Source organism: Archocentrus centrarchus, chromosome 23 (assembly GCF_007364275.1).
Source record: "Archocentrus centrarchus isolate MPI-CPG fArcCen1 chromosome 23, fArcCen1, whole genome shotgun sequence".
NCBI classification, from domain to species: Eukaryota; Metazoa; Chordata; class Actinopteri; order Cichliformes; family Cichlidae; genus Archocentrus; species Archocentrus centrarchus.
Genome location: NC_044368.1, coordinates 8,287,279 through 8,315,149, shown reverse-complemented (window position 1 = coordinate 8,315,149; position 27,871 = coordinate 8,287,279). Strand labels below are relative to the sequence as shown.

General features: G+C 41.1%; 1 protein-coding gene across 6 annotated transcripts in view; it reads right to left on the bottom strand.

The window, feature by feature from the left end:
• magi2a (membrane associated guanylate kinase, WW and PDZ domain containing 2a) overlaps positions 1-27,871 on the bottom strand; it is a 276,525-nt gene that overhangs the window by 7,352 nt on the left and 241,302 nt on the right. The window contains exons 11-22 of one of the 6 annotated variants that reach the window (XM_030719787.1): positions 22,452-22,483; positions 19,219-19,426; positions 14,988-15,029; positions 14,787-14,902; positions 14,299-14,491; positions 10,393-10,650; positions 9,727-9,912; positions 8,276-8,492; positions 7,382-7,607; positions 5,861-6,013; positions 1,875-2,013; positions 1,474-1,562 (exon numbers count right to left, since the gene is read on the bottom strand). In XM_030719787.1, the coding sequence (XP_030575647.1) occupies positions 1,474-1,562; positions 1,875-2,013; positions 5,861-6,013; positions 7,382-7,607; positions 8,276-8,492; positions 9,727-9,912; positions 10,393-10,650; positions 14,299-14,491; positions 14,787-14,902; positions 14,988-15,029; positions 19,219-19,426; positions 22,452-22,483 (1,859 nt within the window). Of the gene's footprint in view, positions 1-1,473; positions 1,585-1,874; positions 2,014-5,860; positions 6,014-7,381; positions 7,608-8,275; positions 8,493-9,726; positions 9,913-10,392; positions 10,651-14,298; positions 14,492-14,786; positions 14,903-14,987; positions 15,030-19,218; positions 19,427-22,451; positions 22,484-27,871 lie in introns of all 6 variants that reach the window. The other 5 variants (XM_030719789.1, XM_030719788.1, XM_030719783.1 and 2 more) reach the window with 5 other exon arrangements.

The following is a 27,871-nucleotide window of genomic DNA, read 5'->3' as shown; positions in this document are numbered from 1 at the left end:
TTATTTAGATTTTGGCTGTGTTGGTCCTCCACAGCATTAAGCTATAAAGACAAGCTTTGTAGCACAGAGATTTCAGTACAAGAAACTTTGTTTTACTGTCTGCTGCTCTTCAGAGAAATAGCTGCTAAATGTTCACCAGCAAGTGCTGATGTCTACAGTTTAGTCTGTTTTTAACAGAAAAAACTACAAAACTGGACATTTTTAAAACCCAACATATTGATGAGAATCTAAGTCCAATTGTCAGACTGGCTATTCTCTCTGAGACTATTAATAGTTATGGGTTAGTTATTGATTTCATGCCACTTTAATAAAAGTAGCAAAGAAATTCTATCCAAGTAGCAATTTTAAGTATAAGTCTTGAGGACTTTGATAAATGTGTACCCTTGAGACGCAGCCCTAACGTTAGATAGAGGCACTCAATAACTCAAATACCACATAGATGAGCACAAAATAATATTCATGCATATACACACAACTATATCACACAGTTTATACTCGTGATTGTCTGTGCTTTATTTTGCATATCCCTTAAAAAGCTCACAGCAACCCGAAACAAAAATATCTTGCTCCTTTGAACATTAGTATGCTAATGTTTTAAATAGCCAAATTAATCACCGTGTGTGATTTGAATAACCTTCCAGTATGCAAATAAAGTGCTTGTAAACTATTAATGACTAAATGCTGAATCAAACCCACGCAGATTAGACCATGTGGGTTAAAAATGCTGCTGCTAGGCTGCAGGAAAGAGTGGCTATCTCCAGACAGAGTGCTGTGTTGTCTGGCTGACCACACTAAGACTCCTTGTATGCATATTTCAAGATTGTAGCTCAGGGCAAGTATTACAAAAGCTCTCTACACGGAGCGATTAAATTCTGGGCTGGAAGGGGAAAACAGAGAAGGGCAGACATGGGGAAATGACAAGGGTGACCACCTGGGCCAACTGCTGATGAATAAGCCTCACGGGGGGGGGGGGGGGGTAAACAGATAAAACAGCAAGGAAGAGGATGCAGAAAAAAGTGAGCATCATGCTGACGCAGAAGCCACAGTGAGTGAGTGACGCATCAGAGTTTTATTTCCTGCAGTGTCATACAAATAAATGTCCCCTTCCAGGCTCAATTCATGCTGTGCCGAAACTTTGCTGGGTAAATAATCTGCTGCAATATTTCACGTTCATTTCCCCTGGCTGGCTCAGGATTCATGCTCATATAGCTTTATTTTTGAGCCCGTAGGTAGCTGTTGGTGGCTGATTTATCTTTCAGTCGGGGAGAGAGTTATGTTCACTAATTTTACAACCTCCTGCAGCTTGGTGTGATTTTTGTTGATTACTCCAAGAGTAAAAAAAAAAAAAAAAAAAAGGCAAAATCAAGAGTTTCAAAGTTATAAAACAAGTTTTGATGTGAAAAGAATGCACAAAACCACAGCACAGAAAGCCAGGGTTAAAGTGAAGAGAAAAACATTCGTATGGTCACAAACCGTGTCTTTAGAGTGGCCCGTTAGGAAGAAATAGGGGGAGCCATGCTTGTCACTTTTCATGCACATGGAGAGACTGGAAGATACCATTCCTATAGAAGGGGAAGTAACAACCTAGACCAATCAATTAGTGATAGATCACTGAAATGGACAGAAGATAAACTAGTGTTAGTCAAGACAGAAAAGGCAATTAGTTTTTTACAGCACAGTGAAATACAGAATTAAAGAGTTTAAATACAAGAGGATGAAGACTACAAAGGCAGAAGATACAATATGAATAAAAATGCATGTCAGATTAATGTTACTTGGAGCTGATGTGATACTAGATAACAGTGAAGAAAATACAGTCTACGTGTTAAGAAAGGTGTGATCTCAAAGAAATAATTTGAAGTTTAGATCCTTACCGTACTCTGGGACCTGCCCTGTACCCCTCTTTAGGAGGAGACGAACCCGCCTGCCTCCAGACTTGATGAGCTCGATAGCCCTGGCATGGGTCATGTCCCGAGTGCTCTCTCCATTGATCTCAATGATTTGGTCCCCGACCTGGATGTCAGGAAGTTTGCAAAGAAAACAAAGAAAGAAGTTGAAAATATCTGTTTGTACCTTCCATGAAAGGTCAAGTAAAAAAGACAATTCAGGTGCTTCCATCTCTGGGCAACACACTGCTTCTAAACCAAAACCTAACCATCATCTTTCTGGATTGTAGGCTAGGGCTTATTTACTTAAGATAATAACCTCATGGATGATTTATTTTTTAATTGTCTTTTTGTCATTTTTGCCTTTATTTGACCATTACGGATACCCACATCATATGATATCACTAATGTCACTGTGAGCCAACAGAAGCAAGTGTGAGATATTCAACACTCAGACAAAGTTTTAATGTTTGAACACAGTGAAACAACACATGAACCCCATGAAGTCTAAGCTCTCTCTCCGGTCTCCTGGTCTCTTCCTATTAAACTAGCTCTATAACAGACATTACCATTTTTTCCCAGGAACATCCATGATTTCAGAACATGAATTTTTTTTCTCCAATTTTTCCAAGTAAGTTCTTTCTTTTTCTTCAAAACATAGGGTTAGGATACTTTTAATGATATTGATGTTGACTCAGCCCTAACAAGATGACAGCTACAGCTACAATACAATCAAATAAATCAAAGTCTATAAACTTTCAAGATGCAAACACTTCTGTTCCAGATATGACACCTTTCCAAATGATTTCTTGCCTTGAAAGAAGTCGTATTTTTTTCAGCCACGAACTTTAGGCAGCTTTGTTCAGTGATCGTTCGATACATACTGAGCAGCCAAATGCAGTAACCACTGGAACAAGACTAGTATCAATAAAGCTTATTGACCAGTGAAGCTTGAGGGAAAAGCCAAACTGCTCTCAATCAATCAGAAACAAAACAGAGCAAAAAGTGGAGCAGATAAATGTATACTATTAGATGACTTTTACTATTTGTATGAAATCTTTCCTTGTGTGTTTATAAGAATCAATGCAGATCTAAACTCACTGGCCACTTTATTAGTTACACCTTAATAGTACTGGATTTGATTTAATTCTTTGTGGCAGATTCAACAAGGTGCTGGAAACACTCCTCAGAGATTGTGGTTCATATTGACATGACAGCATCACACAGTTGCTGCAGGTTTGTCAGCTGCCAAGGGGCTCAAAGTTTGCCATCATTGCCATCATTACACTAGCAGCAGCAGCAGCTGGAACTGTTGATATAACCCTACCATCTGAATGTCATGAAACTAGAGTCACTTAAATCACCTTTTGTCCCCAGTCTGACGCTCGGGTAGAACTTCAGCAGGTTTACTGTATCTATATGCCTAAGTTGTTGCCATGTGAGTGACTGTTTAGATATTTATGTTAACGAGCAGCTAAACAGGAGCACCTAATAAACTGGCTGGGCAGCGCTCAGCTAACAGCTGAAGTAAATATTACCAGGCCTATCTTTCCTTTATGTGACCACTTCCTGGTGCATATGAGGATGACTCAAATATAAAACACTTCAAAGCCCTTCTAGTGAGGGCTCTGAGGTTGACTAATGGGGAGAATTCATGGGGAACAGGACAAAACGTGCCAAGCCAATTACACTAACAAATTTAGAAGTGCTCCAGTAATGATAAGGGTTAATTTGAAAGTTAGGAGTGGACTCAAGTCAAGAGAGGAGGAGTCATTACGTGTCATTACAGTGGTCTGAAAAGGTGGAAGGCAAGACTGTTCTCATTAATCCTCACCCTCTAACAGCAGTGGAGACTGATTTCCATTTTCATCTTAAATAACGAGCGAACTAAAGCTGAATGGACAGCATGTGAGCTCAGAAAGCATGAGATGGGAGTGAAGCTTAGAGAGGTAATTAAACGTGCTGAATGATTATCTGGAAAAATCAATCACTTGATACAATTTTCTTAACAGCATTGTAAGAAAATTGTAACTTAGGATTTGTTAGCCCTCCTTTTTGCTGATTAGTTTGTTTGTAAGAGGGTTTTCTTCCATTTTTAAGTGCCTGTTGAGTAGAAACTACTTGGCTCAAACTCAAAATGTCAGCGTGACTGCAGGGGGGTCACAGTGCATGTGGCCTTTTTGGTTTCCACACCTAAGTATGTGTTAAAGCATTACTCAAATCCACAGTGACAGCCATGTCACAAATGCTGTTTAACTACTGTCTCACATTTGCTTAAATCAGATACAGATTGATTCTTCTCCATGTGCAGAGGTATGGATCGAGGATTGCTGGAGTAAGGATCACATAGCTCTCTGTGTCTATTCAAGAACACAAAGTTGAACTGATTTCAATATCTAATCAACAGTGTTTGGTCAAACAACTGCAACAAATTGGAAAGTGCACAAGTGCATTTACTCAAGTAAAATTCCGAGGCACTGGAGCTTTATTTACTTATTTTAAGCTGTAAATGTAATTTGAACATGAGAAAATGTTTTCATTTTTCATCAGAAGGGGGAAAAAAGGTGATTTAAGATAACTTTGAACATGGCATGGTTGCTGGTCTGACTATTTCAGAAACTGGTTGTCTCATCTCTGACTGTATAACACATATAACATGCTGTATCCTGTCTGCCTTGAACCAGACGGGCTACGGCAGCAGAAGACCACACTGGGTGCGACTCCTGTCAGCTCACAGCAGGAAACTGAGGCTACAGTTCACAGAAGCGCAACAAAAATTGGACAACAGAAGATTGGCAAAAACGTCACCTGGTCTGATGAGTCTCGATTTCTGCCATGACATTCCGGTGGTACTGTAGGGTGAGGAATGTTTCCATCACCTTGTTGAATCTATGCCACGAAGTATTAAGGTAGCTCTGAGAGTAAACAGGGGTCCAACCTGGTCTTAGCAAGGTGTGCATAATAAAGTGTCCAGTGAGTGTATGTTGGTAGAAGAAGAGGGAGATAGCTTTTCAGGTCTGACAACTGAAGCCAAATGGAATCTGTCATAGGAGTTATTTTGATGTCCAGAAATTTTACTTTTAATCTAATTGGCACATTGTTTTAGTTTTCCTTTTTTTCCCCCCTCACCTTCTTCTTTTAATATTAAATACTTAAAAAGAAATCATCATTACTTCACAGCAGCTTGTTTACTGATTTTAAGTGGAGCTCAGGAGGTATTCCCTCTTCCTCTTCCACCTCTGTCTGGAGCCACTGGACTAGAAACGACTACAACGTCGAAGAGGAAAAGTAATATCTCCCTCAGGGGCATTTTGCACCATTATGTTTGACAGGTTCATTACAGATAAGCACTGTAGTGCATATTGAGGCTCTCAGCCGCGGACGTAAAGATTGGAGAACATGCAAGAAAAAGAAAAGAGAGGATTGAGGGGATTGGCAAACACAGAAAAGCTGCTGAGGAAGTTAAAATTTGTTCTACTAAGAGGAAGTCACAGGAAATTTACACAGCAGCAAAGGCACTGGGAAAGTAGAAAGGGTTATGTTTTAATTTCCATTGTACTTTTTTTACATATAAATTCAGAAGATTTAGGTGCTGCTTGGCTTTTTCTTTTTTTTAGCTAGAGGGAGAACTGTGCAACTGTGCAAACACTTAAGTGTAGTTTAAGATGGCCCAGTTAAATGTTTAAATCTGTCTTTATCTCAACTAATATCATCTGATGCTAAATATAAGGAAAAAATTAAGTTTTAGGAACTTGGGAGGAGACAAACTTGTGATCAACACCAAAAGGACAAACCATCTCATAAATTTTTTTGACAGATTATTACTTAGTTGGCACAAAAAAAGTTGCTGTTGCAGCATTGATAACATCAGACAATTACAGAGCACCGTGTAATCCAGTAAAGATAGAAAGCAGCTTAACCTTTAAAGACGGGGGTAACTGCTTTCTTAAAGGAAATGATGTCATCAAACCTACCCTCATCCTGCCGTTGCGAATGGCCGGCCCATCCTCTGCGAGTCGTAGGACAAACAGGTCCATTTTGTACTCCCGCCCTCCACGGATGCTAAAACCGAAGCCCTTCACGCTCTTCTCCAGCTCCACTGTGAAGAAGTCGAAGTCCTGTGAAAGCTGAGATGAGCAGAGATCACACGTGATCAGATGCTGTCATGCCTGAGTACAAACAGGCTATTACTGCAGAAAATAATCTCAAACAACAAACTGTTGAATGAGCAAAACTAAAAGCAAAACTAAAATTATATGGGAGGTGCTAATGAGCCAAAAAAAATCCCTGCTGCTTTGAGAAATAATATTGCATTTGCTTTCTTAGACAGACTAAACCGGTTTTAAATAGAAATATAAAAGGTTTCTCATTTATATAAATAATTAAAAAGTAGCATCATTATAAATGTCTATTGAACATTTTAATTCTAACTCCTAACCTAACTTCATGAGAAAATAATTGATTTATTCCAAATAATTAAACAGACTTCCCAGATAAAAAAAAAAAAAAAGCTTAGAATATCATAGCTGAACAAACTCACTGCTTAATACTGACTCATTGTAATGATATTTTAAAACACCCAAGATATATTTGAGGTAATTCATTAAAACTGTATGTGGCATGTAATAGCTTTTCCAGCAGGTGAGTCCTCAAATATAATTTTAAACTCAAACACAAAGCTGACATAAACCTCAAACTCCTCTTGAAGTCTTTATCAGTTGGCTATTTACACATACTGAATATTATTGGTGAATTATTAGCAATTCTGAGTCATATTTATAGCCACCATACAACTTTGAGTCCAGTTATAGCTCTCTTTTAAACTATTCAGTAAAGAAGAGGAAGGTTTATTTATACCTGCAGTAATTTATAACTGGCGGTATAGCTCTGCACTGGGACCCACTCGCCTTCCTATGCAGGTGGATTAGTATTAGTGCAAACAACAGCAGGAAGACAACCCATACATAACAGAGCAGGTGTCACTGAGAGCAGATGTGCAGCATGAAAAGTAGGAACTGTGTTGGAAGTGTGCTGCAAAGCGGCTTGCAGAGCCGCAGCATCTGCAAGCAGGCCAAAGATATGCCAACTGGATGTGTAGAAGGGTATCAGCTGAGCCATTAGCACTGACCTCAGCTGCCATCAGCTGATTGTGTGGAGTTGCAGGCTGAGCTTGACTTTGTGACCTGCCTGAACCAACACCGTTAGGTTTTTACTACCTCATGTGTGGCTCTTAATTGGATTTGTGCTTGGCAGAAAGCACAGATAGAAGAGAGTGAATGAAAAAAAAGAAAAAAGCTCTGTAGAGCTGTGGGAAACTGCTTTACTCACAGTGACTTGATCAACTTTTAATTTAATATTGATGATGGCAGGTTCATTATCTCCTTAATTTTAAAAAACAATGTTGGTGTTGGCCTCACAAATCCAGAATCATCTGGGCTTTAGAAAAAACTCTGCGAAAGGTTGCAGTCACTCACTGCTTGGGGAAATGTCCTTACTTGAACTGGTGGCATTCGGTAGTCTGGGATGGCAAACTGCCTGGCATCTGTGGCTAGCTGTCTGTAGTCCAGCAGAGGTGGGTGTCTGTAATCCAGCGTGGGCGGCTGCCGATAGTCTGCCACGGGAGGGTGCCGGTAGTCCACTGGTGGCTGTCGGTAGTCTGTGAACGGCGGCTGTCGGATGTCTGGTTTAACATCTTGCCTCGCCTTCACCTCAGACCTGTAACTAACAGACCAATCAGAATGAAGGAGGAACTTCCAGGAGGATTTCTACAGCTGTCATCACCACATTTGGACATGGAACACTACTTGTGTTATCTTTCAGTGCACTTAGTGTGCTGTTAAAAAAAAAAAAAAAGCAGCTTTATAACAAACTACTGGGTCATCCGGTGCTGACAGAAATAGCTTGTTTTAGTTTGAAATGACAACTATTAAACATGACTTAAGTGAGGAAATTAAACATCACATAAAATGTTTATAATAAAAACAAACTCTCTCAGAAGCTGATGAGTACAAAGAGATGTGAATACTGTGTAAAGCAGAGGGAAAGGCAATGAGGCTGTAAATTTTGGGACCCCTGTAGTTCTTGGTAAAATATTCAACAGATCTCTATAAAGAAGCAATTTATGTAAATAATTTAGCACTCCATAAGAGTTAAGTGATGTTATACAACAAACTAGGGAAAGAGTGTGGGAGATGAAGAAAGAGAAGGGACAGTGAGAGACACAAAGACAATGTTAGAGAAAGAAACTGAAAAAGGAAGAAGAAAGAGTTGAGCAAAAGTACCTTTATTCCCAGATGAACAGAGGTTTGCCCCAGAGACAGATAAAGGACTACTCTATAAAAAATGCTTCACATAAAAATCAAGGCAGCCGCTTGTAAACTGACTCTTACCTGCCCTCGTGGGTGTAGGTCTGAGGTGTCGGGACAGGAAGCTGAGTCACAGGGCTCTGGTGGGGCATGGGGTTGGGCTGGCTGACAGAGGGGCTTGGTTCTGTCACTGCTTGATTAGACTGGGAGGCTGCAGTATTGGGCTGGGCCTTAGGGCTGTGCTGGTGAGCCATGGGGCTCTGCTTCTCTGAGCTGGGGGCTGATGGAGGATTGCTCACCTCTGGGAAACAGAACATGACATAAGAAAAAAAAAATCAAACTACAACCTATTAGGCAAGACTGTTTTGACACTTAGACGCTGCATAATTTGATTATTTTGGCCACTTGAGGGCAGCACAGCAAACCTATTGTTTTCTGATAAAGTTCATCTGCTGGAGTAACATCACCATTTATTTCTGTTCAACTGGTAACTCTAACTGAAAAGGGAGCTTTTTATTCAGGTTTTCACCACATGCTTAAGGGGCCATTTGAGTCTTTAGTTGCTACATACTTCTCTTTAATCCAGCACCAAGTTGCTGACTTAGTTTGATGCTGAGACAGGAGCTGAAAACAGATGCCTGGAAACAGAGTTTATAACAGACATGAGACAATGACCTAAAAAAGGATAAAGTGGCCAATTCAAGCTGGGTGGAACTGCAGTGCCTGGAGACAGTTTTCTTGGTTTTGCTGATAAAAATATTGATAAGTATAGCTTTATTTTCTAGTTTAAATCACAGACCAACACAACCACTGCCAAACATCAGAGGGCTAGCCACTTCTATGGCTACCTGACTTCTTCAGGTACTTCTCGCTGTGATTGGCCAGCTTCGAAGAAGTACGCTGTGTTTAAACTTCTTTTTGTTCAGCACCTTTATGAATGTCTATCCTGTAGTGATTTGGTGAAAGTGTGAGTATGTGTTTTTTCCCCCCAATTTTAAACAGCATTGAGTCTCCCTTACTTCTGACTGCAACGTGCATCCCAAATGCACATTACAAGGCCCATTAACAGTGGTCAAAAATCCACAGGCACCTGCAGTGTATCTCAAAATAATGAGAATACTATCAATGGGAAGAGATGCAACAATTATTTCTTGTCAGCATTGGTTGCTGTGCCATGACTGATTCAAGTTTATTGTGAGTAGTTAAAGGTCTCTATCAGATTTAAATATTTTTCAAAAGCAACAAATGAAAAGAGTCACTTTGTAAATGGAACTAGGAAACACATTTTTTAGTCACACAGTCAGAGTGTGTTCTGTAATATTGCTACTGTTAGAGACACACACTCCTGTTCAAGCATCTGCATGCAAAGGTGTCATAAAAACAGAGCGTGACTGGCTTGTGATTATGACACAAGGCTTTACAGCTTTCATTTAACACAGCTAATTCAATATCTGTCATGAATCACTGTCAGCAAGTGTTGTGTGTGTGCGTGTGTGCGTGCGTGCGTGCATGTGTGTGTCCACGTGTCCTCTCACCTTCCTGCGGTATGATCCTCAGGGTGACACTAAGGCCTGCGTCTTTGATCAGCTTAACGATGTCAGCATGCGGCATGTTGACGATGGACTGGTTGTTCACCGCCAGTATCCTGTCTCCCACCTTCAGCTTCCCGCAGCGGTCTGCTGGGCTGCCCTCAATGATGCGGCCAATTTTATGGGGCACAGCTGTTTGAGGATTCACACACGCAACAGCAGGTAAAGACGCACTTGGCAGCAGATTGGAGGATTACGCCTGTCTGTGCTCACACACACCACTCACTGACTGACTGACTGAATGTGTCTCTGACTCTCTCATTTTGCTATTCACCTCAGGCTTACGTAAGGCATCCAGTTTTTCTTCATGTGTGTGTGGGCGATGCACTGATGCTCAGAGCACTGTACCAGATATGTGTGTGACTGACGTACTGTGGGAGGGCATGTATAATTGAGGAGCTAGAATGAGAGGCGCTTCACTTTTTACCAAGCCATGACCTTACCTACCCTAACCACTAAGTTATCTTGACACTATAAAGAGACTACCTGGTTATTTACAAGCATCTGTGAGCTTTGCCACAGGGTTTAGCACTTGAAGCATTTGTTATGCTAAGTAGAGGATGACTGATGATGCTTAAGCATCTGCTTTACTCCAATAATCACTGGACTTACTGTTAGTTACGACTGCCTCAGGCCGGTTGAGCGAGCTGATGATAACGAAGCCGAAGCCTTCACTCTCTTTTCGGCTGATTATGACGTCACTTGGTTGTGTGTTGGAGGTCCCGTCTGAAGTAGCAGTGGTGTTGCCCATGCCAGCGTTGGGAGCCTGGGGCGTGGTGGTGCTGTTGCCATATGTAAAGTCACTACGTGGGGAGCTGTGCTGCGTGGAGACAGATCCCGGGCTGCGGCCATTCTCTGGACAAGACTCGCCTATAGGGTGAAGTAGAGATGAATCAGAACAGAGGTATCTGGCTGAGTTTAAGACCCCTGCCCAAATGTGTTAATTAACCTGAAAATCAAATTCAAATTTTTGCAACAACAAGGTGATTCCCAAAGAGCTACTACGCCAAAACGTGGCCTGTCTCAGCCTGGTGTGCAGTGTGTCCTTAAAAGTTGAGTAAACTGGGAAAGTGGAGGACATTTTGCCTTCATCCGATCCATCTACTGTTCACTGAAGCCTCATCAGAAATATTCTCAGTGGAAGGGTGAGTATCAAGTCACAACTGGTCTTATGGCGTGATGAATCCAAATTTGAAATGTGTGGTTCATATTGTCATTAGTATGTATGGACGAGGTCAGGAGAGAGGTACAACAGTGAGTGTCTACAGCCATCTGTAAAACATGGTGGAGGCTCTGTCGTGGTTTGGGGTGGCATTTCAGCCAGTGGTGTTGAGGAATCTTTTCAAAATTGATGGAGCAAAAAAAAAAAAAAAAGTACAGTCAGATTTTGCTCCACCATGCAATACCATCTGGAAAACGTCTGATTGGCAATGGCCTCATTTTTCAGCATGACAATGATCCCAAACACACTGCCAATGCAATAAAAGCACAGAAGGATAGAAAAACACACAGTGGAACACTATCGATCATGGACTGGACCTCAAAATTACTGAAGCAGTGTGGGATCATCTTGATAGAGAGCGGTACAAAATGCAACCAATAACCAAAGAAGAGCTCTGAATGTCCCTCATGAACTATTCCCAAAGACTACTTAAAGAAATTACAATAAAGCTGCCTCAGACAGTTCAGACTGTGCTGAAGAATAAAGGTGGTCATGCCAAATATTGACTTTCAAGCTCATTAGAATTATGTAAACTCTGTTTTTGCCTCACATACTGTATTTCCATGAATGTTGGAACATGTTTCAATAAATTGCTCCACCTATTTCCCATTTTCCTAACAAAATATAGAGAAATGAGTCCAAACTTACACTACTGTATCTCAGCAGCTTTCTTTTACTGTCAACTATTTCTACACCTACAAAAACTGCCTGAGAGGGTTAGCTGAACTGCAAACAGCAGCAATAGTGATGCTGTGGCACTGGGTGACCTAAATATGTATAACAGGAGCGATGTGACTAAAAATATTACAGATATTACAGAATTTTCAAGGCCATTTAAAAGTAAATATTTATTTAAGGCATTTCAAGACTTTAAAGACCTGTAGGACCCTGGTAGGAGCGGGAAGCATTTTACTGTTGGGAGTTTTTTTTTCTTTTTCCACCCCCCCACAATGACAACCCTGCTGTGTTGCTCTATTCAAATAATGATGACAGCTTTTTTTGGTGTGTGGATTTTCTTTTTTTTTTTGGATGATGTAACCCTCTAGGCCTCAAACTACTATTTAAAGTTAACCATTAGAAAAGTTTAGCAGCTGGCAGCTTACAATTCAAACTTCTGAAACATGATAGGAGCAAAAATAAGATTTATTTCCCCAGCAAATAAGTAAATAAACTATTTAATTTCATCTTTAATAAGATTTAATAATCATAATCATGCAAGTCAATCCAGGTGTCCAATTATTGTGGTGGACTAAATAATATTAAGTTCTTAAATGAATTAAAAGTATCTTTAAACTCTTGTTACCTTCTATCAGTACACAGAGCTCAGTTCATGCTCACTGTTGTTGTCCATCGAGAAAGGTGGCGCATGCCAAAAATCACATTGCAATAGCTGGTGGACACTTTGGTGTTGGGCACCTTATGGTGTTTGTAGCCCGGCGTGCACATCGCAGCAAGGCTGGAGGCATGAGTGTGCTGGTGGGAAATCCTGCAGGAGTTTGATGCTTTGATTTCCTGCTTTGACTTTTTCTACTCAAGCAGTGCTGTTATTATTTTTTAATTGTGACTTGTGCTTTAGAATAGTTTGCAGCAAGTCAAGCCTCCCCTCAAGCATAAATAGTTGTGGGGCTAAGTTTATGTTACAGTTCACATGACCAATGAGCAATGCATCAAGCATAGCCATGACATTATTACACAGACTACAGCCTGTCAGTATTACATCTTTATATTTATTATTCCATATTCCATATTGTTATTTTTGTACTATACTAGAGTAGCTTTGCATGATTCACAGCTCAAAATAATCCCCATTCATTTTAAACTCGGTCTTGTTGCAGCCTCTCAGCCGATTCGCTGTCCAAAACAAGCTGTTGCCCTTCACTTTGAGCTAACTCCTTTGAATGGCTGTCCTTTCTAAACAGATTTGAACAGCAGGCAACCTGTGCCCACAGAACTGTGTCTGAGATGACCTTATTTGGGCTATACCCCCTCTTTGACATCACACATCACCCGTCATAGGGATTACTTGCATTATTTGAAACTTTGACCAACTTTAATATGAGCATCCACAGTTTTGACAGTATAAATGACAGAAGGTAAGTAAAAAAATCCCCTTCAAAGAAATGAAACATTCCCAACTAGAAAAAATATTTCTGTGATGCACAGTCACTTTAACAGAATCCAGAGATCATTCTGCATGTAGAAAAAGCTATAAATTTTGCAAGCAAAATAGTTTTCATCTTTACCCCCTAAGCTGCAACTAGAGCTCATCCCTGTGAAGAATCAAGAAGTGCACATGAGACAGCAATTCAAAACAGGAAAAGCAAAGAACAGTCACAGTGTGGTAAAACACACCATTAAAATGCAGCCTTATGCCAATCCAACCACAGCTAAAGTAGCTTCTTGCACCTCTAGAATAGAAACACAAAGGTGTGCATATGCACTCTGGCATATTGACTGATCAAACCCAGTGTTGTTTTGATAGCTCGCTAGTAAGTCGGGCTGCGCTGTACTGTAGTTTAATAGTTTATATGTAAATATGAAAATGTGACGCTATAGCAAAGTTTGTCATTGTTAAAGCTTTTATGACCACATGTAGTATTTCTTTACTCAACAAACGCACAAATAGTGAAAAAAAAAAATAAAGTGAATGGATGCAAAATGTGGGCCACTGGGTGCAGGCAGAAGTGTGAGCTCAGAACAGAGAGAGTCTGACACTCCGTAAAGTGCCAGTGGGAGTCAGACAATTAGGATGGAAGCAAGGGCCGCACAAGAGGCCAGGCATGAGTCAGACAGTAGCCTTTGGTAAGAAGAAATTGACAGAGAGGGCGGACTAGAGTGGGAAGAATTGGACTGGTGAGAAGAGCATGTGCATGTGTGTGGGGAGGCCGTAATAATGAGAACAGGAGAGGCTGTAGTTCAGAGGAGGAAACGCCAACCCAGTGTCCAGGCTCAAAGCCGCAACGGTAAAGAAGCTCGAGTATAGACAGGACAGAGAGAAGCGTGTGTGTGTGTGTGTGTAAGAGTGAAGGTGTACTAATGTGTTTTTCAGAGAGGCTTCAGCATAATTACTCAGAGATTAGTGGTTCGGTTTTCTGACTGATTAAACCTGTTTCCTGAATCATTACAGGACATGAATGAGAACCAGGAGAGGTAAGAGAGGAAGAGGACAGACAGAGGAGATTTGAACAGCACACTTTTATAACCCAGTGCAGTGCTTTTAAGCAGCATTAACCAGTGGATTAAAAAAATATCTATCAAGAAAGGAGTCCAGATTGATTACTTTGCTGTTTCCTCACCTGCCACCTGAACCCTCCTCCTGATGACCAGATTCACCTGGCCGTTACGCGCCGCCCCGTGCATCAAGTCAATGACATATCTGTGCGGCTTCCCCACCACTGGAATCCCATCCACAAACAGCAGCTCATCACCAGGCCGCAAGCGCCCGTCTAAGTCTGCTGGACTCTTCTCGATGATCGCCCCGATGAGGATCTGTTTTTAAACACAGACTGTCAGAAGAATTTGGGCTCATAAGGGTTTAGACACTGGAGTGTAGACTGTGAGAGTCACATGCAAGTGGGTGTTAAGTGGTTGTTATACTGACACATTAATAACTCAGATACATGACTAAAATATTGTTGTGTTATATAAAAGACAGCAATAAACACCAAAGCAGCCAGAGCCAGCACTCTCTCAGGGGTCAAAGGTCAGGTTAGGTGTTCACAGTGTGTGTAGTGGGTTAAGAGAGGAGAAAATGACAGGGTTCCACGCCCATCGCCATACGAGCCTTCTCACGCGTCTCCGGACTCACAGGCTGCCCCGCCTCATCCCCGCCCAGCACCCGGAAACCGAACCCGGACTTCTGTCTGCGCAGGTGGACCTCGATGTCCTGGTACTCTGCTCCTGAAACAAAACAATCAGAGGAAAATAATTAAAGTCATGACGATGTTTGGAGTATCAGTATTCCTGCAAAGAATGATGTGTTTACCTGAAGAGTCCACAGGAAAAACAGTCCTCGGCTGCCCAGGTTCTGGATTTAAAAAAAAAAAAATGAAAAAACAAAAAAAAGGATGTCCCTGTAAACAATGCAAAATGCACAAAAAACTGCTCACACACAGACACCCACAAATGTACACATGGACGAATGGCACACCAGCAAACACAGACGCTTCCATAAAGGCTAGAAACAAGGCGGAAAGGCGCTGCCTCAGCATTATGTCACTGCAGAATTTCAGCATCATCCATAAAAGTCAGGAAGTGCTTACAGCGTGTAATATACCCATCCTTTATTTACAGCATGAGGTGGAGTGTAAGCACTGATCTGCAATCAGGGGCTTCGCATGACGCCATGATGTGCAAAAGTAGCGAAATGAACTTAACCACAGACAACCGGCTGTGAATGAAAAATTGATTCCAGTTGTGTTTTAATCATAGTTAGCGCTCTGCCGGGACTCCACGGGGACAATGAAAAAAAGAGAATCATGACTACAGGTGAGAAGAGCGAGGCAGCTGTAACCTCAAAATATACATTCAAATTACAGAGTCTTGGTGGAAGAACAATCACAATGACAAAGTCCACAAATTCTGCAGTCCAAATTTCAAATTCAGGAAATAGGACAAAGTATATCTGTATATTTTTGACATACTTTAAAATATTAGCTCAACTATTAGCTTCAATGAATTAATTGAGTTGACCTGAAAAAGTTTTAATGTAAAAGTTAACCAAAAGTAATATAACCGGCAGAAAATATCCTCCCCAAAACAATGAAAAATTATTAATATAGATGAGTAATGATAAAGAAAGTTCACAAAGTGTACAACTATCAATCCATTTTTTAGCCAACGACATGAATAAACAAACAAAACATGTCTATATGTACTCACTGGCCACTTCATTAGGTACGCCTGTCATATCACATGGCAGCTACTCAATACATTTAGGCTTGCAGGCATGGTGAAGATGACCCATTAAAGTTCAAAGGTGATTTAATTGACTTTAAATGTGACATCGTTGTTTGTGCCAGACAGGCTGGTCTGAGTATTTCAGAAGCTGCCGATCTAAAGAAAATATCCAGTGAGTGAAAATGTGTTGATGTCAGAGGAGAATGGCCAAATTGTTTTGACTTGATAGGAAGGCAACAGTAACAGAATTAAGCACTTGATACAACCAAGGTATGCAGAAAAGTATCTCTGTATCTGAACCTTGAAGCAGATGGGCTACAGCATGCCGGGAGCCACTACTGTCAGCTAAGAACAGGAAACTGAGGCTACACAGGCTCACCACAATTGGACAACAGAGAACTGGAAAAACACTGCTGGTCTGATGAGTCTCAATTTCTTCTGCAACATTCAGGTGGTAGGGGCAAAATCTGGCATAAACAACACGAAAGTATGGATCCATTCCTGCTTTTTATCAACAGTTCATTCTCCTGCTGGTGGTGTAATGATGTGAGGGATATTTTCTTTGCACATTTTGGGCCCTTTAGTACCAACTGAACATCTTTAAAATGCCACAGCCTACCTGAATATTGTTGCTGACCATGCCCGTCTCTTTATGACTACAGTGCACCCAGGTCTGCAGTGTACAGGATAATACACCATGTCACAAAGCTCAAATGATCTCAAACTGGTTTCTTGAACATAAAAATGAGTTCACTGCACTCAAATAGCCTCCACAGTCACCAGACCTCAATCCAAGAGCAGATTTGGGATGTGGTGCAACAAAAAATGAGGAATTAAGGCAGCTCTGAAGGCAAAATTGGGTCCAACTCAGTACTAGCAATGCGTACCTAATAAAGTGTCCAGCGAGTGTAGTTTAAACACAGTGCCTAGCTTAGACTATAATTAGTTTTGCTAAAATTATGGCAGTTGATAAACAAATTAAATTCTAAGCTAAACATAATGGATAAACAGTTGAAATAAGTGACTAAAACTTGAATTACATTCCTACAAGCCCACTAAAGCTTTAACAAAATGCATGGATTAACAGTTGATGTACCACAGGACACATAAAACTATATATGGCTAAAGCAATACACTAACAGGTAAGGACAGTTAGATCAGTTAATTATCTACAACTGAAACTTTGGCCAAAAATTGTCCAGATCCAGTTTAAAATGAGTTCAGGTTAACATATTTAAACATAAATGCTCTGACAGGGCTGCAGATGAAAAATTGTTGGGAACCACTGGTCTGCACAGTCTTCTTCAAAGACCCAAACACACACACACACACACACACACACACACACACACACACACACACACACACACACACACACACACAAACTCTAGTGGTTTCTAGCAATGTAGCTGGCTTGGGATTTATTTACTCAGGATTTCACACATCTGTCTTTGAAGTGTCTTTGTCTGTAGTGCTCATGAAACTGAAAAATTACATAAAAAACAAAAAACACAACAAAACAGGAACACCTGTTGTGCCCCTGTCATGCTGAATAATCCACAAAACTCACTGGGAACAGTCTTATTATAGACTCATAAACATGAAAATACACGCTTAAGGGGGACCTTACCCTATACCTCAGTCTGTTTATGGAATTGCTAACATTAATTTATTAAGGGTCAAAGAAGACTGAACTTAACCGGAGTTGGCGGAGTCTGGGCTGGCCTGGGGTTGTAATGCTAAATAAAAGGTCACACCCTGCCTTGCCTACACCAGAGAGATGGTCAAATGGAGCATTCCTAAAATCTGTCTGCATCTTTTCCCTACCGAGCATCACCAGGCACAACCCCTGACCTTTACTGAGAGGAAGGCAACAGTGATCACGGCATCCAGCAAGAGGATGAAACGACAGCAAAAGAGACACAGAAGGACATAAAGATTTGATGAGGAGACTTTCTGACAGCCACATCCTCTTGAGTAGCAGGTACCTCACATACCAATGAACGGCAGCCCTAATAATAAAAACTTTACTATGTCATGTTAGCAATACCCTCCAATAAACCAGAGGAAAGATACTATCACGCCATGAATGTGTGACAAGCCTCATTTTCAGTATTGAATAAAGGTAGATGAATTAAACTGAATCACATGAAGAGACTCAGAGGTCATGTGTTCAGTCTGTTCTTGTTGTGAGGTTTCCCAGATGCGGCATCAGTCTGTGAGATAAAATGATGGAACGCCGTGCACAACTCTCACTATTGTTCCTGACCCTACATAAGCCACATGCCACTATATGTACTGTATCCATCGACGTTAAGGTAACTGCGCCAGTATTTTCCATAAATTTATGGATTTTACTAACAGATAAAAATCCAAATTATACAATGAAGAACATAATGCAAACAAAAAAACACAATAACATTTAGTGCAAATATCTGTAGTTTATAAAATAAAAAAAATCTAGCAGGAGTCTGTTACGATAACATATTTCTAAAATCCTTACTTTGCATACACAAACACACAAAAAGCATATCCTAGTTTCTGCTAACTAAAATTATGAGTTGAGCAAAAGCATGATGATGTATATTCGATAACAATAATAAGTTGATATTTTACAAGCCACTGTAGGGTAATATTGCTGCACAGAAGCTTTATGTCTGAACAGTAAAATCAGCACCCATGTGAGGTCTCTGGAGCTTGAAAAAAGGAGACTGGACTTCCAAGCTCCAGAGACTGCTGTTACCTGGATGACTGAGGGCCTACACAGACATACTGCCTTGCACTCTGGGAGGAACACCCTTCATTTGGTGCGGGAGGATGCAAGGGAATTAAGGAAGCTAGTAAAGAAGTCCAGTCGCCTTTGTTCAAGCTCCAGAGACTACCATGCCCTGGATGACTGATAACCTACACAGACACCTGCATAAGGTGTTTATTCATTGGCTAATCGCTTCTCAGTTTACAATGTGAGCTGGAAGAAAATCACTGTCTGGATGTAGAGATCCATTATGTAGGAATTTAAGAAGGGATGATCACATGATACACGAGTATTTCTCTGTGCAGCTTCTGATGGTTGTTTAAAACTCTGTTTATTGTGTGGAAAGTTCAGAAACAGAAAGAAAGAGGTCAGCTAATTTTAGAAAAACTTTATAGGATTTCTGTGGAGCAACAAAAGTGACAAGGAATCACTTCTGTGTCTGAGAGAAAGAGTGATGACGCTTTACTCCTCTGCCTTCCCTTGTTGAATCTGCCCTGCTTTATTCCTAGAGAGGAGTGTGTTTTTACAGCAGTTCACCTGCAGTATTAGCTCTGGTACTTACGCCTACTCTCAAAGATAGCCCTGGACTTCTCATAAAGGTCATATGGATCTGGCTTTGCCAGGGCCAAGGCCTCGGAGGCAGAGTCAGGGACCGAGGCCCTGTGAAGATGGTGTGTTGGGAAGGGGGCGCTGTGGGGGATAACAGGAGCCGACAGGCTGGTCTGAGCGGGGCTGCTCTGGCCCTGCTGGGACTCCCACTGCTCCAGCACCTGCAAAGCACAGCGGCATGAGGGGTCAGTATTTCCCTTCCAGCTCTCCCACTCCTGATGCTTGATTTTATCCTGAAAATCACGAAGAAGAAGACGGCAAACATCTAGGCACAGTTTAGTTTAAGGAGTTGTCACAGTTCAGAAAAACCCTGCCGCCCCCAGATATGGCTGCTACACCTGTCAAGCTTTACCTGCTTGCACATATTTACTACTTGACTTGCAATAACTTTAGAAATAATACATATCTATTTTCAGACAGAATTCCTCAATTCTAACCAAAGACATGATGCTTTTTGTCATACAAAAAGGTGCCTGCCACTTTATATATTTTTATGTAAGTGTAAATTCTGCCTACTCCTGATTTTATGTTCCTGGCTTTTAAAAAAAACCCAAAATCCCCTTGAACTGGATTTAAATATGTGGTGGCTGCACATAAAATATACTGGAAAAGACTTGACGCCTTTAGCTTTGGCAAAAAGACAACAAGTCAGGCAACTGATGATGATGCCCTGGGCTTTAAAAAAAGATCACGAGGCAGCAAAATGTGTTGGCTGTGGACTCACTTAAGCTCGCTGTCTAATGTTTTCTCAAACTGTTTGGATAATGATGTGCATGCTGAATTATTATCCCTGATCTAAAGCAACAGGAATGCAACATTTTGCATGGTTTGCCTTTGCCTTCTGTTTTTGGTATTATTATGGCAAAACTAAAGAAAATACCCCAACTATCACTATAATTAGTGCCCCACTAAAACATTTTAACATCTGGAGAAAACCAAAGCTTGACAGGTCTGCTGTACTGTACATTTGCTAACATATGGTTCAATATTTCCTGTTAGGGGGCAGTGTTTCGCCAACTGTCAATTCAAGCATGTTAGTGAGGTTAGTAGTAGAAATAAGCAAAATTCCAGTTGTTTCAATTTTCCATTTAAATGACAATGTTTATAGGGATGTGTGCAGAGAAGAAAGCATGTGATATATGTGAGTGGCACATCAGGAGGGACATTTAAAAAAAAGAAGAAAGTTCTATGGGGTAGAGCAAAGGTTATTGTCTGTCTGTAAGGTGAAGTATGGTATATAATCATAATCCGGTTAACTTTCATCCAGAAAGACATTTGAAAATGTGCTGTCAAGCATTAAAGGTGACAAAGGCGGTTTTGACATCACCAGTCAAAGTGTCATCCTTGATGTGTCAGATAAGCGGGGCCGCCTGAGTCATGGCATGACACTAAGCAGATAGCCAAGATGACATGTTGACATGTCAGAAAAGGGTGAGCGACAGATCTGGAGGGAACAACAAGCCTTTTGAAAGTGAGACGGCGAGAGTGGCTGCATAGTGCCACACTCTAAAACTGAGAAATGCAGGTCATCTGGCTCCAGATGTACAGAGAATAAATATCAGCTTCACAGAAGTTCTGGTCAGGAATGAAAAGTGGCTCCACTCTTTGTAGTTTTTAGTTGCGTCTGCTATTGATGTGAAGCACGTCTGCATAGGGTAGGCTGCTGAGACTGGGGACCTTGTTAAGGCGGGGAGTAGACTTCTGCATCCTGATCTCTCTTTCAATCTGTCCCTTTTTATTTGAGATTAAGACATTGAAGCAAGCACACTGTGGCGATGATCTACTTGAACACATGAATAGAGCGCACTGCAGGCTGACAGCATTGCTGAATGAAAAACACCTGCATGTGCTGCCACATTAAGCAGCTGTTCGCTGTTACCTACAGTATTGGCTGAGTTTGATTGGCAAATCTTAATAAGCTCATTTGCAAATAAATCTCTTGGGAGTTGTGGGGTGAGTCTTTACAGTACTGCAGGTCAGTATGACAATTAGGTGATTTCCTGTCTTCCCTTATTAGTCAGATTTCTCCTTATTTCATTCTCTGTGCTGCAGAAGTCTTCCTGTAACAAATTATACCCAATTATACTAATACTAAAGTTGAGTGTTTGGGGGTTCAGCAGCTGGGAGAGAGGGGCAGGCTAAGGTGGGGCATCCAAAAAGTGAACACTAAGGGTAAAAAGGTGAATAAACAAGACAAGAGAGAGGTTGTGTATGCTGACCGCTGCATTACAAAAGCTCAGAGCTTAGAATTACAATTATTCTAAGAGCAATGGACCACAATGATTATGTTGAGAGGGAGCAGAGACGATGAACAATGAAGGGATTTCAGCAAACAAAGCATCTTAAAAACTGCACAGCTGACGTTTCCTCTGTTGTTAGTTGGGATTTGGAATGGGGACAACATTAGCTGGGGTCAGGGACTGGTCAGAGCAGTGCTGGGAAGATGCCAAGGCATGAAAGGAATATGAGGGTGACACATATAAAGCAAAATGAATCTGATCTGAGAGGCTGTTTGGTGGACAGAGTGCTTGTAGGGACAGCAAATGACAGTGTAGCAGTGTATTTATAACAGCAGTGGAAGCGGGACTCTGAGCTAAAGGCAAGTTTGCAGAGATACCACATGACGGTTTTTGCTCTACTGGGAAAAAATAAAATAAAAAATAAAGTGAAAGATAAATGACCACGAAGAAAAGGCAGGGTATGGAAGTGCAGAAAAGCTTTTGAAAAATCTCACCAAATGGACAAATGTTATGAAATGAAGATAAAAGGGGGATGAAACATATCTAGTCCATGCCAAAGCAGTCTGAACACAGATGGATAGCAGCACTAGAGCTGTAGCACAATAGCATAATGCTAATGTCCTGAGTGTAAATTGCCCTGATGGCACCGAGCCAGGCTATGAATCACACCTGACTTGAAGGATCCAAGTCTAGTGATGTTATGAGTGGGCTACTCAGACTTTCTGCCATCTCATAATAATAAAGAGGGGCTGAATATCAAAGGCTGGACACAGACACACAGTGAGTCATCAGTGGGGTTAGTACGACGGACAAAAGAGCAGACAAGTCATTTCTAAAATTAGAGTTATTCCAATTAGCACATACATATGAACATTGGTGATAATCTACAGATCAAAAAAAAGCGGAAATGGTAATCGGCTAGATTACTGAGGCTGATGCATGTTACCTGCTTAGGGGTCTTCCAGGGTGAATAGTGACCTGTAATGTTGAGAGAACAAAAACAACAACAACAACAAAAAAATGCTTTAGACGGAAAAAGATGAAAACTGATCATGACCGATCATGCTTATTTATACCCACGAAAGCCATTTTCGGGGTGTATATATCTGAGGATAATAAAATGAAGAAAACATCTGAATTAAATTTAAACCAAATGAAGATAATAATGTGACATGACAACAGTGTTTGTGAGTGGTAGAAAGGACAAAGAAAAGGACATTTAAAAACATGACGAAAGCACAAAGCAGAGGGTGGTGAGTAAATTTCTATGAGGCAGAGACCAACTGTGAATGTAAAGTGAGATTAAAATAAGACCTCAGAAAATCCACTGCTGTACATACTGAATGAGAATCTGTGCTACTGAGAAAATGTGATTTTTATTCTGATTTAGAGATAACAAGTAATAATGTTTGCATTGAGTTAAGAACAAAGCAAGGCAAAACATTAGACAGATGTATTTTAAACCTGCATTATTAGATTTCTAGCCATGTGGGGCAGCGGAAACAAGCTGTAAACACAACACTGATAAATGATCACATTTGAAGTATTCCTCAAGGAAATTCCTATCTCTTTAGATGCTAAATGCTCATATGGTGGGATTATGAGAGAACTCAGGTACACAGTGCTGAAAACTAGAAGCTGCATTGGTGCTGTATTAGCATGTACTGCACGTCACTTGCCACTAGAGGGCAGTCTACTGGTGGCACAGCTGTTGAGCTCAGTCACCTGTGAACCGTAAAAAAGAAAAATGCCTCATTGATAAAGATGAGCCAGCCAACACAGACATAGCGATGTGCACTCTTTGCCTCAAAAATGTCATGGATAAAGATGTAATCCTACAAACCGCGTCTCCATTGAGCCCACTGATGTTTCAGTGTCTGTCACAGAACAACTGTCAGTAAGTCATCTAACAATAATCTAGTAAATGAAGCAATAATCTAACACATGAAAATTTAATTTAGACTATTTAACTACTGAAGGTACAATTCACACACGCTCACCAAAATGAGACAACAGAAGATTGGAAAAATGTTGCCTGGTTTGATGAGTCTTGAGTTTTGCTGCAAATTTTGGATGGTAGGGTCAGAATTATAGGACACGAAACAACATGAAAGCATGGATCTATCCTGCCTTGCATCAATAATTTGGGCTGCTGCTGCTGGTGTAATAGTGTGAGAGATATTTTCTTAGCACACTTTGGGTGCCTTAGTACCATATCATAGCCTACCTATTATTTTTGACCATGTCCGACTCTTTATGACCACAGTGGACCCACCTTCTGATGGCATGAGCAAAATCACAGGAATGCTTCCAGCATCTTGTTGAATCTATGCCACGAAAATTTAAGGCAGTTCTGAAGGCAAAAGTTGGTCCAACCCGGTACTAGCAAGGTGTATCTACTAGCTGGTGAGAGTATTTAAACAACCTATGCATTCAACTGTATTTTCATGTACTGTCAAACCACTCTGGCTTTACAAGACACCATCTGTCCCACTTTCCCTTTTGCTGGTTTACAGCATGTCCACATTAGTACACAGAGAATCTGTTAGGTGGGATTTACATGTACACGCTTCAGGCTTCAATACTCTCTCTACTGTTTATACTTTGAGAAGGCTGACATCATGCATCACTGAACTGAACTTATGGAACTGCAGCTTTGCTACTTGTGCTGAAAAGCTGAGGAAATTTTCCAAGCATCAGGCAATCAAATCATGCTCATCCAGAGGCCCCAGTGTTGCTGCGAGCCAATCAAGTCACATTATGAGAGCAAGGTAGTTGCTTGTGCAGTTCAGCATCAAACATCAGACAGACCCACAGTCAAGTGTTAATGCCTAAATCTTGCATGGAGCTCAACCTCAGCATAAACTGCATGGGCTGCTGGTGCACATTAATTAGTATTAACTGTTTTAACCAGCTAATATTTCTAAAATTTCTACGGGCAACTAATTGTTCAGTTGTCTGACTGCACAAACCCCCAGCTATGATGATTTTGCTTTTGTTTTTAAACACAAAAGCTATCACATACCCTATACCCAGGTGAGATTTCACACCAGGAAGGTGTGAAAAAATTCACAGAAGTCTAAATCTATTCATATAAAGGTAGCCATGTGATCCAGAGTTAGTATAAAAAAAGTATCAGCTTGAACATTAGTCCATTGTTTCAGTTCAGTTTCATTTGCCATGAGGAACGGCTGACCTCACTCAATACCTCTGATCAATCTTCAGCAAACATTTCATTAAAGCGTTCAATAGCAGCGCTCAGTAGGACGGCAGCTATGTTAAGCAAAGGGACATTTGTGAATATACCACTGATCTGCAAGCGCCTGCAGCAATAAAACTCTGACTTTCACTTAAGTAGGTTCAGGGTGACGATAAAGTGGTTTTAGTTTGTAATGCAGTGCAGCAAGTTAAGAGCACACTTTCTCCTTTCACTTTCCAATTCATCTCACTTTGACCTTTAAAATGTTATTCCACACATTTCAGCTGCTTACAACATTGTTCAAACACAACAACCAGAAATCTGAGTTGAGCGATGAAAGAAAATCATCAGCAAAAAGCACAAGAGAAGCGGCGGCATCAAACACACACACACACACACACACACACATACAAACAGAGAGTACTGAAGCACTTTTCTTTAGTCCAATTCACAGGAGCATATTAAGAAAAGGTGCATTCTCCATCTTCTTTATTCACTTCCTCTCCTTCTTGTCTTTCAAGTGCTGCCACAGTCTCCCCTCTGGGAAGCTTCAAGCACATGCAAATTGAGGGATCAAATTAAAGGGTGACTGCTCGAATTATGCGCCAGCCTTCCCAGTCTTGGCCTGGCTAGGCTCCAATCACACTGTAAAAACATTCGTCTCACTGAGCCACTAGTGGAATGGTGACAACATGGAAATTAACAAATGCTACAAAGAGAACTCCAGCAATGTTTTTCATAGCGTCGGCTCTTCTCTGTCAAAACAAGCCAAATAACATTTTTAGAAACAAAACAGTTACAGGAGCTTATCTAACACTCAATACCAATTTCACTTTCAATGCACATGGGAGCATTTTATCAGCCCCAAACAAGAAGGACTACTGAAGTATGATAACTGAAAGGGGAAGAGAGGAATTTTGCTTTTATTCCAAAAAAAAAAAAAAGGAGGTGAATCAATGAAAAGCTTTCCAGAATACCTAGGTTGGAGCCTTTGTGGAGGGTACAGTGAGCCAAGGAGGCAACAACAGAGCAGTCCTCCAAGTTGGTAAAAGAACCTGAGATAAGCCAGACCGACAGAAAGGAGGGGTACTATCTGGCATCACTGACGGAGGTGATCCACAGGTTAAAGACACTGTTAGCTCAAGCATACCAGACATTTATTCAGACATAGGTGTCAAAGTGCCCCATGGCTAGACATTGAGAAGGGGTGAGCAACAGAAAGAAAACACCAGGAGAGAGAGAGAGAGAGAGAGAGAGAGAGGGGGCAAAAGGAGCTGTCCGTGGTGCTGAAAGCTCTTTAGACCAAATGCTAATCAGATCTGTCAGCTCAGCTGCAGGGAGCTACATGAACACTGCAGCGTCCTACTTGCACTTAAGTTCGGAGCTAACTGGTGTCCTGTCCTACTGTAAGTGTCAGCCTTTTCCAATGCAAGCAATATAAGTATACCAGTAATACACATCAGTAAAAGTACACACACAGGTAACGATTGTGCATAAATGTTCCACACTCTACTCCAGCCATGGCATGGCTTCAGGTAATAGTGAAGGAGATTTGGTTGAAGTTGTGCCTCTTTTTCAGTTTTTGGTTTCTGGGCAAAACTCTAATTAAAGAGTTTGGAACTGGAAATGTTTCCAGAGACGCTGGAGCTGGCTGAGACTTCACAGAAAGCACTAGTTCTCAAAAGCACCAAATTAAATCTTAAATGTTGGCTCATTAAAACCTGCTGCTGTCAAAATAAGCTTCTCATGGGGAATAAAACTAATTGAATGTCAAAAACAGCAAAAAATATCAGCGGCTATAAGGACTACTATGTGTTCAGACCTTAGAGTGTATATAAAAGCTGGATTAGCCTCCAGGTTTTAAGTACTTAAACCTGCATTATCTGTGATGGTCATCAAGGGGTGACTCCTTTGGTTACCAAAAGTAGTCTGATTAAGGAAAAGTCAGTCAGAAAATGACCCTACTGCTTATTGATTTTGGCCTGAGTAAACACTTTACTAATAGTTTTGTCATCTCAGTTGCTAGTTTCATGCATTATTGAGTAGAACACAATGTTTAGTTTGCATGAATGTAACATGCCCTTGGCTTCTCAGTCAAAAGTCCCCTTAGGCCTCAGTCATGCAGGCCTAGAGATCAGTTATTGACTATCTGGCAACCATCGGTTGCAGGGGGAAAGTGTGCATTCCCCGACTGGTTGACAAATTGTTTCTGGAGGATGCTGGCAGTCGCTGGCATAAAATTGGTCGTGAAGAGGTCTGCAGTGCTGCACTGAGAACCTCACGATTGCTTTGATCGCTTGCAGCTGCTGCAGTCAAACATATTTTGCATGGAAGACTTGGCTGCAAACACTCGCAAGCCACTTACCAAGCGGTAGTGGAATTGTAAGACTGGTTTTTGGTGCAGCACTATTTCTACTTCCAGCAACCACTTGCCAAATAGTTGGGGATTACACATTTCCTTAGTGACTGGAGGTTGCCAGGGGGTTGCAGTCTCTAGGCCTGTGTAACTGAGGCCTTACTTCCTGGGAGAGGTCTAAAAATAGAAAAGCGCTGCAAGCAGTTCGCAGATGCAGAAAGAGACAACCTTAAAGTGGATGGCTGCCACTAAACTCACTTTTTACAGCTCATTAAACTATGACCTGTATCAGACTCTCAGTACCACTACCAGATTTTTCAAATTTCATATGAATGTGAGACTTGAGTTGCAGGTGTTCCCCTACCCAAGTTGCTTAAAAAGACGAGTTGTAAACATTTAGCTACGCTATTATCCATTGTAATAAAACTGTCACCATGCTGCTGAAATGATGATCTACCTCTTAACATACTACAATTTGGCTTGCTTCTTTAGGCTATTGGAGGCTGGCCACACTTTCTAATTGAGTTGGCTGTTTCTGTTCAGGGCTTGTGCCCCACAGCAGAGTAACAGAGGGAGAGAGAGATGGGAGTAACTGACTGATATCTGTCACCAAACAGTCGTCATGCTTCAGTCTCTGACACATTCTCCAAATATTTGGCAGTTCAGGGCCAAGCACACAGCTCATCACTTTCACAGAAATGGCAATCTGATGCGGAGGATTGAATGAGCACCGCAAGCTGGTTAAGTTTAAAAGTGTGCATATGTTTGGATTTTTTAATGACCACTCTTTGATCCTGCAGACAGATCTACC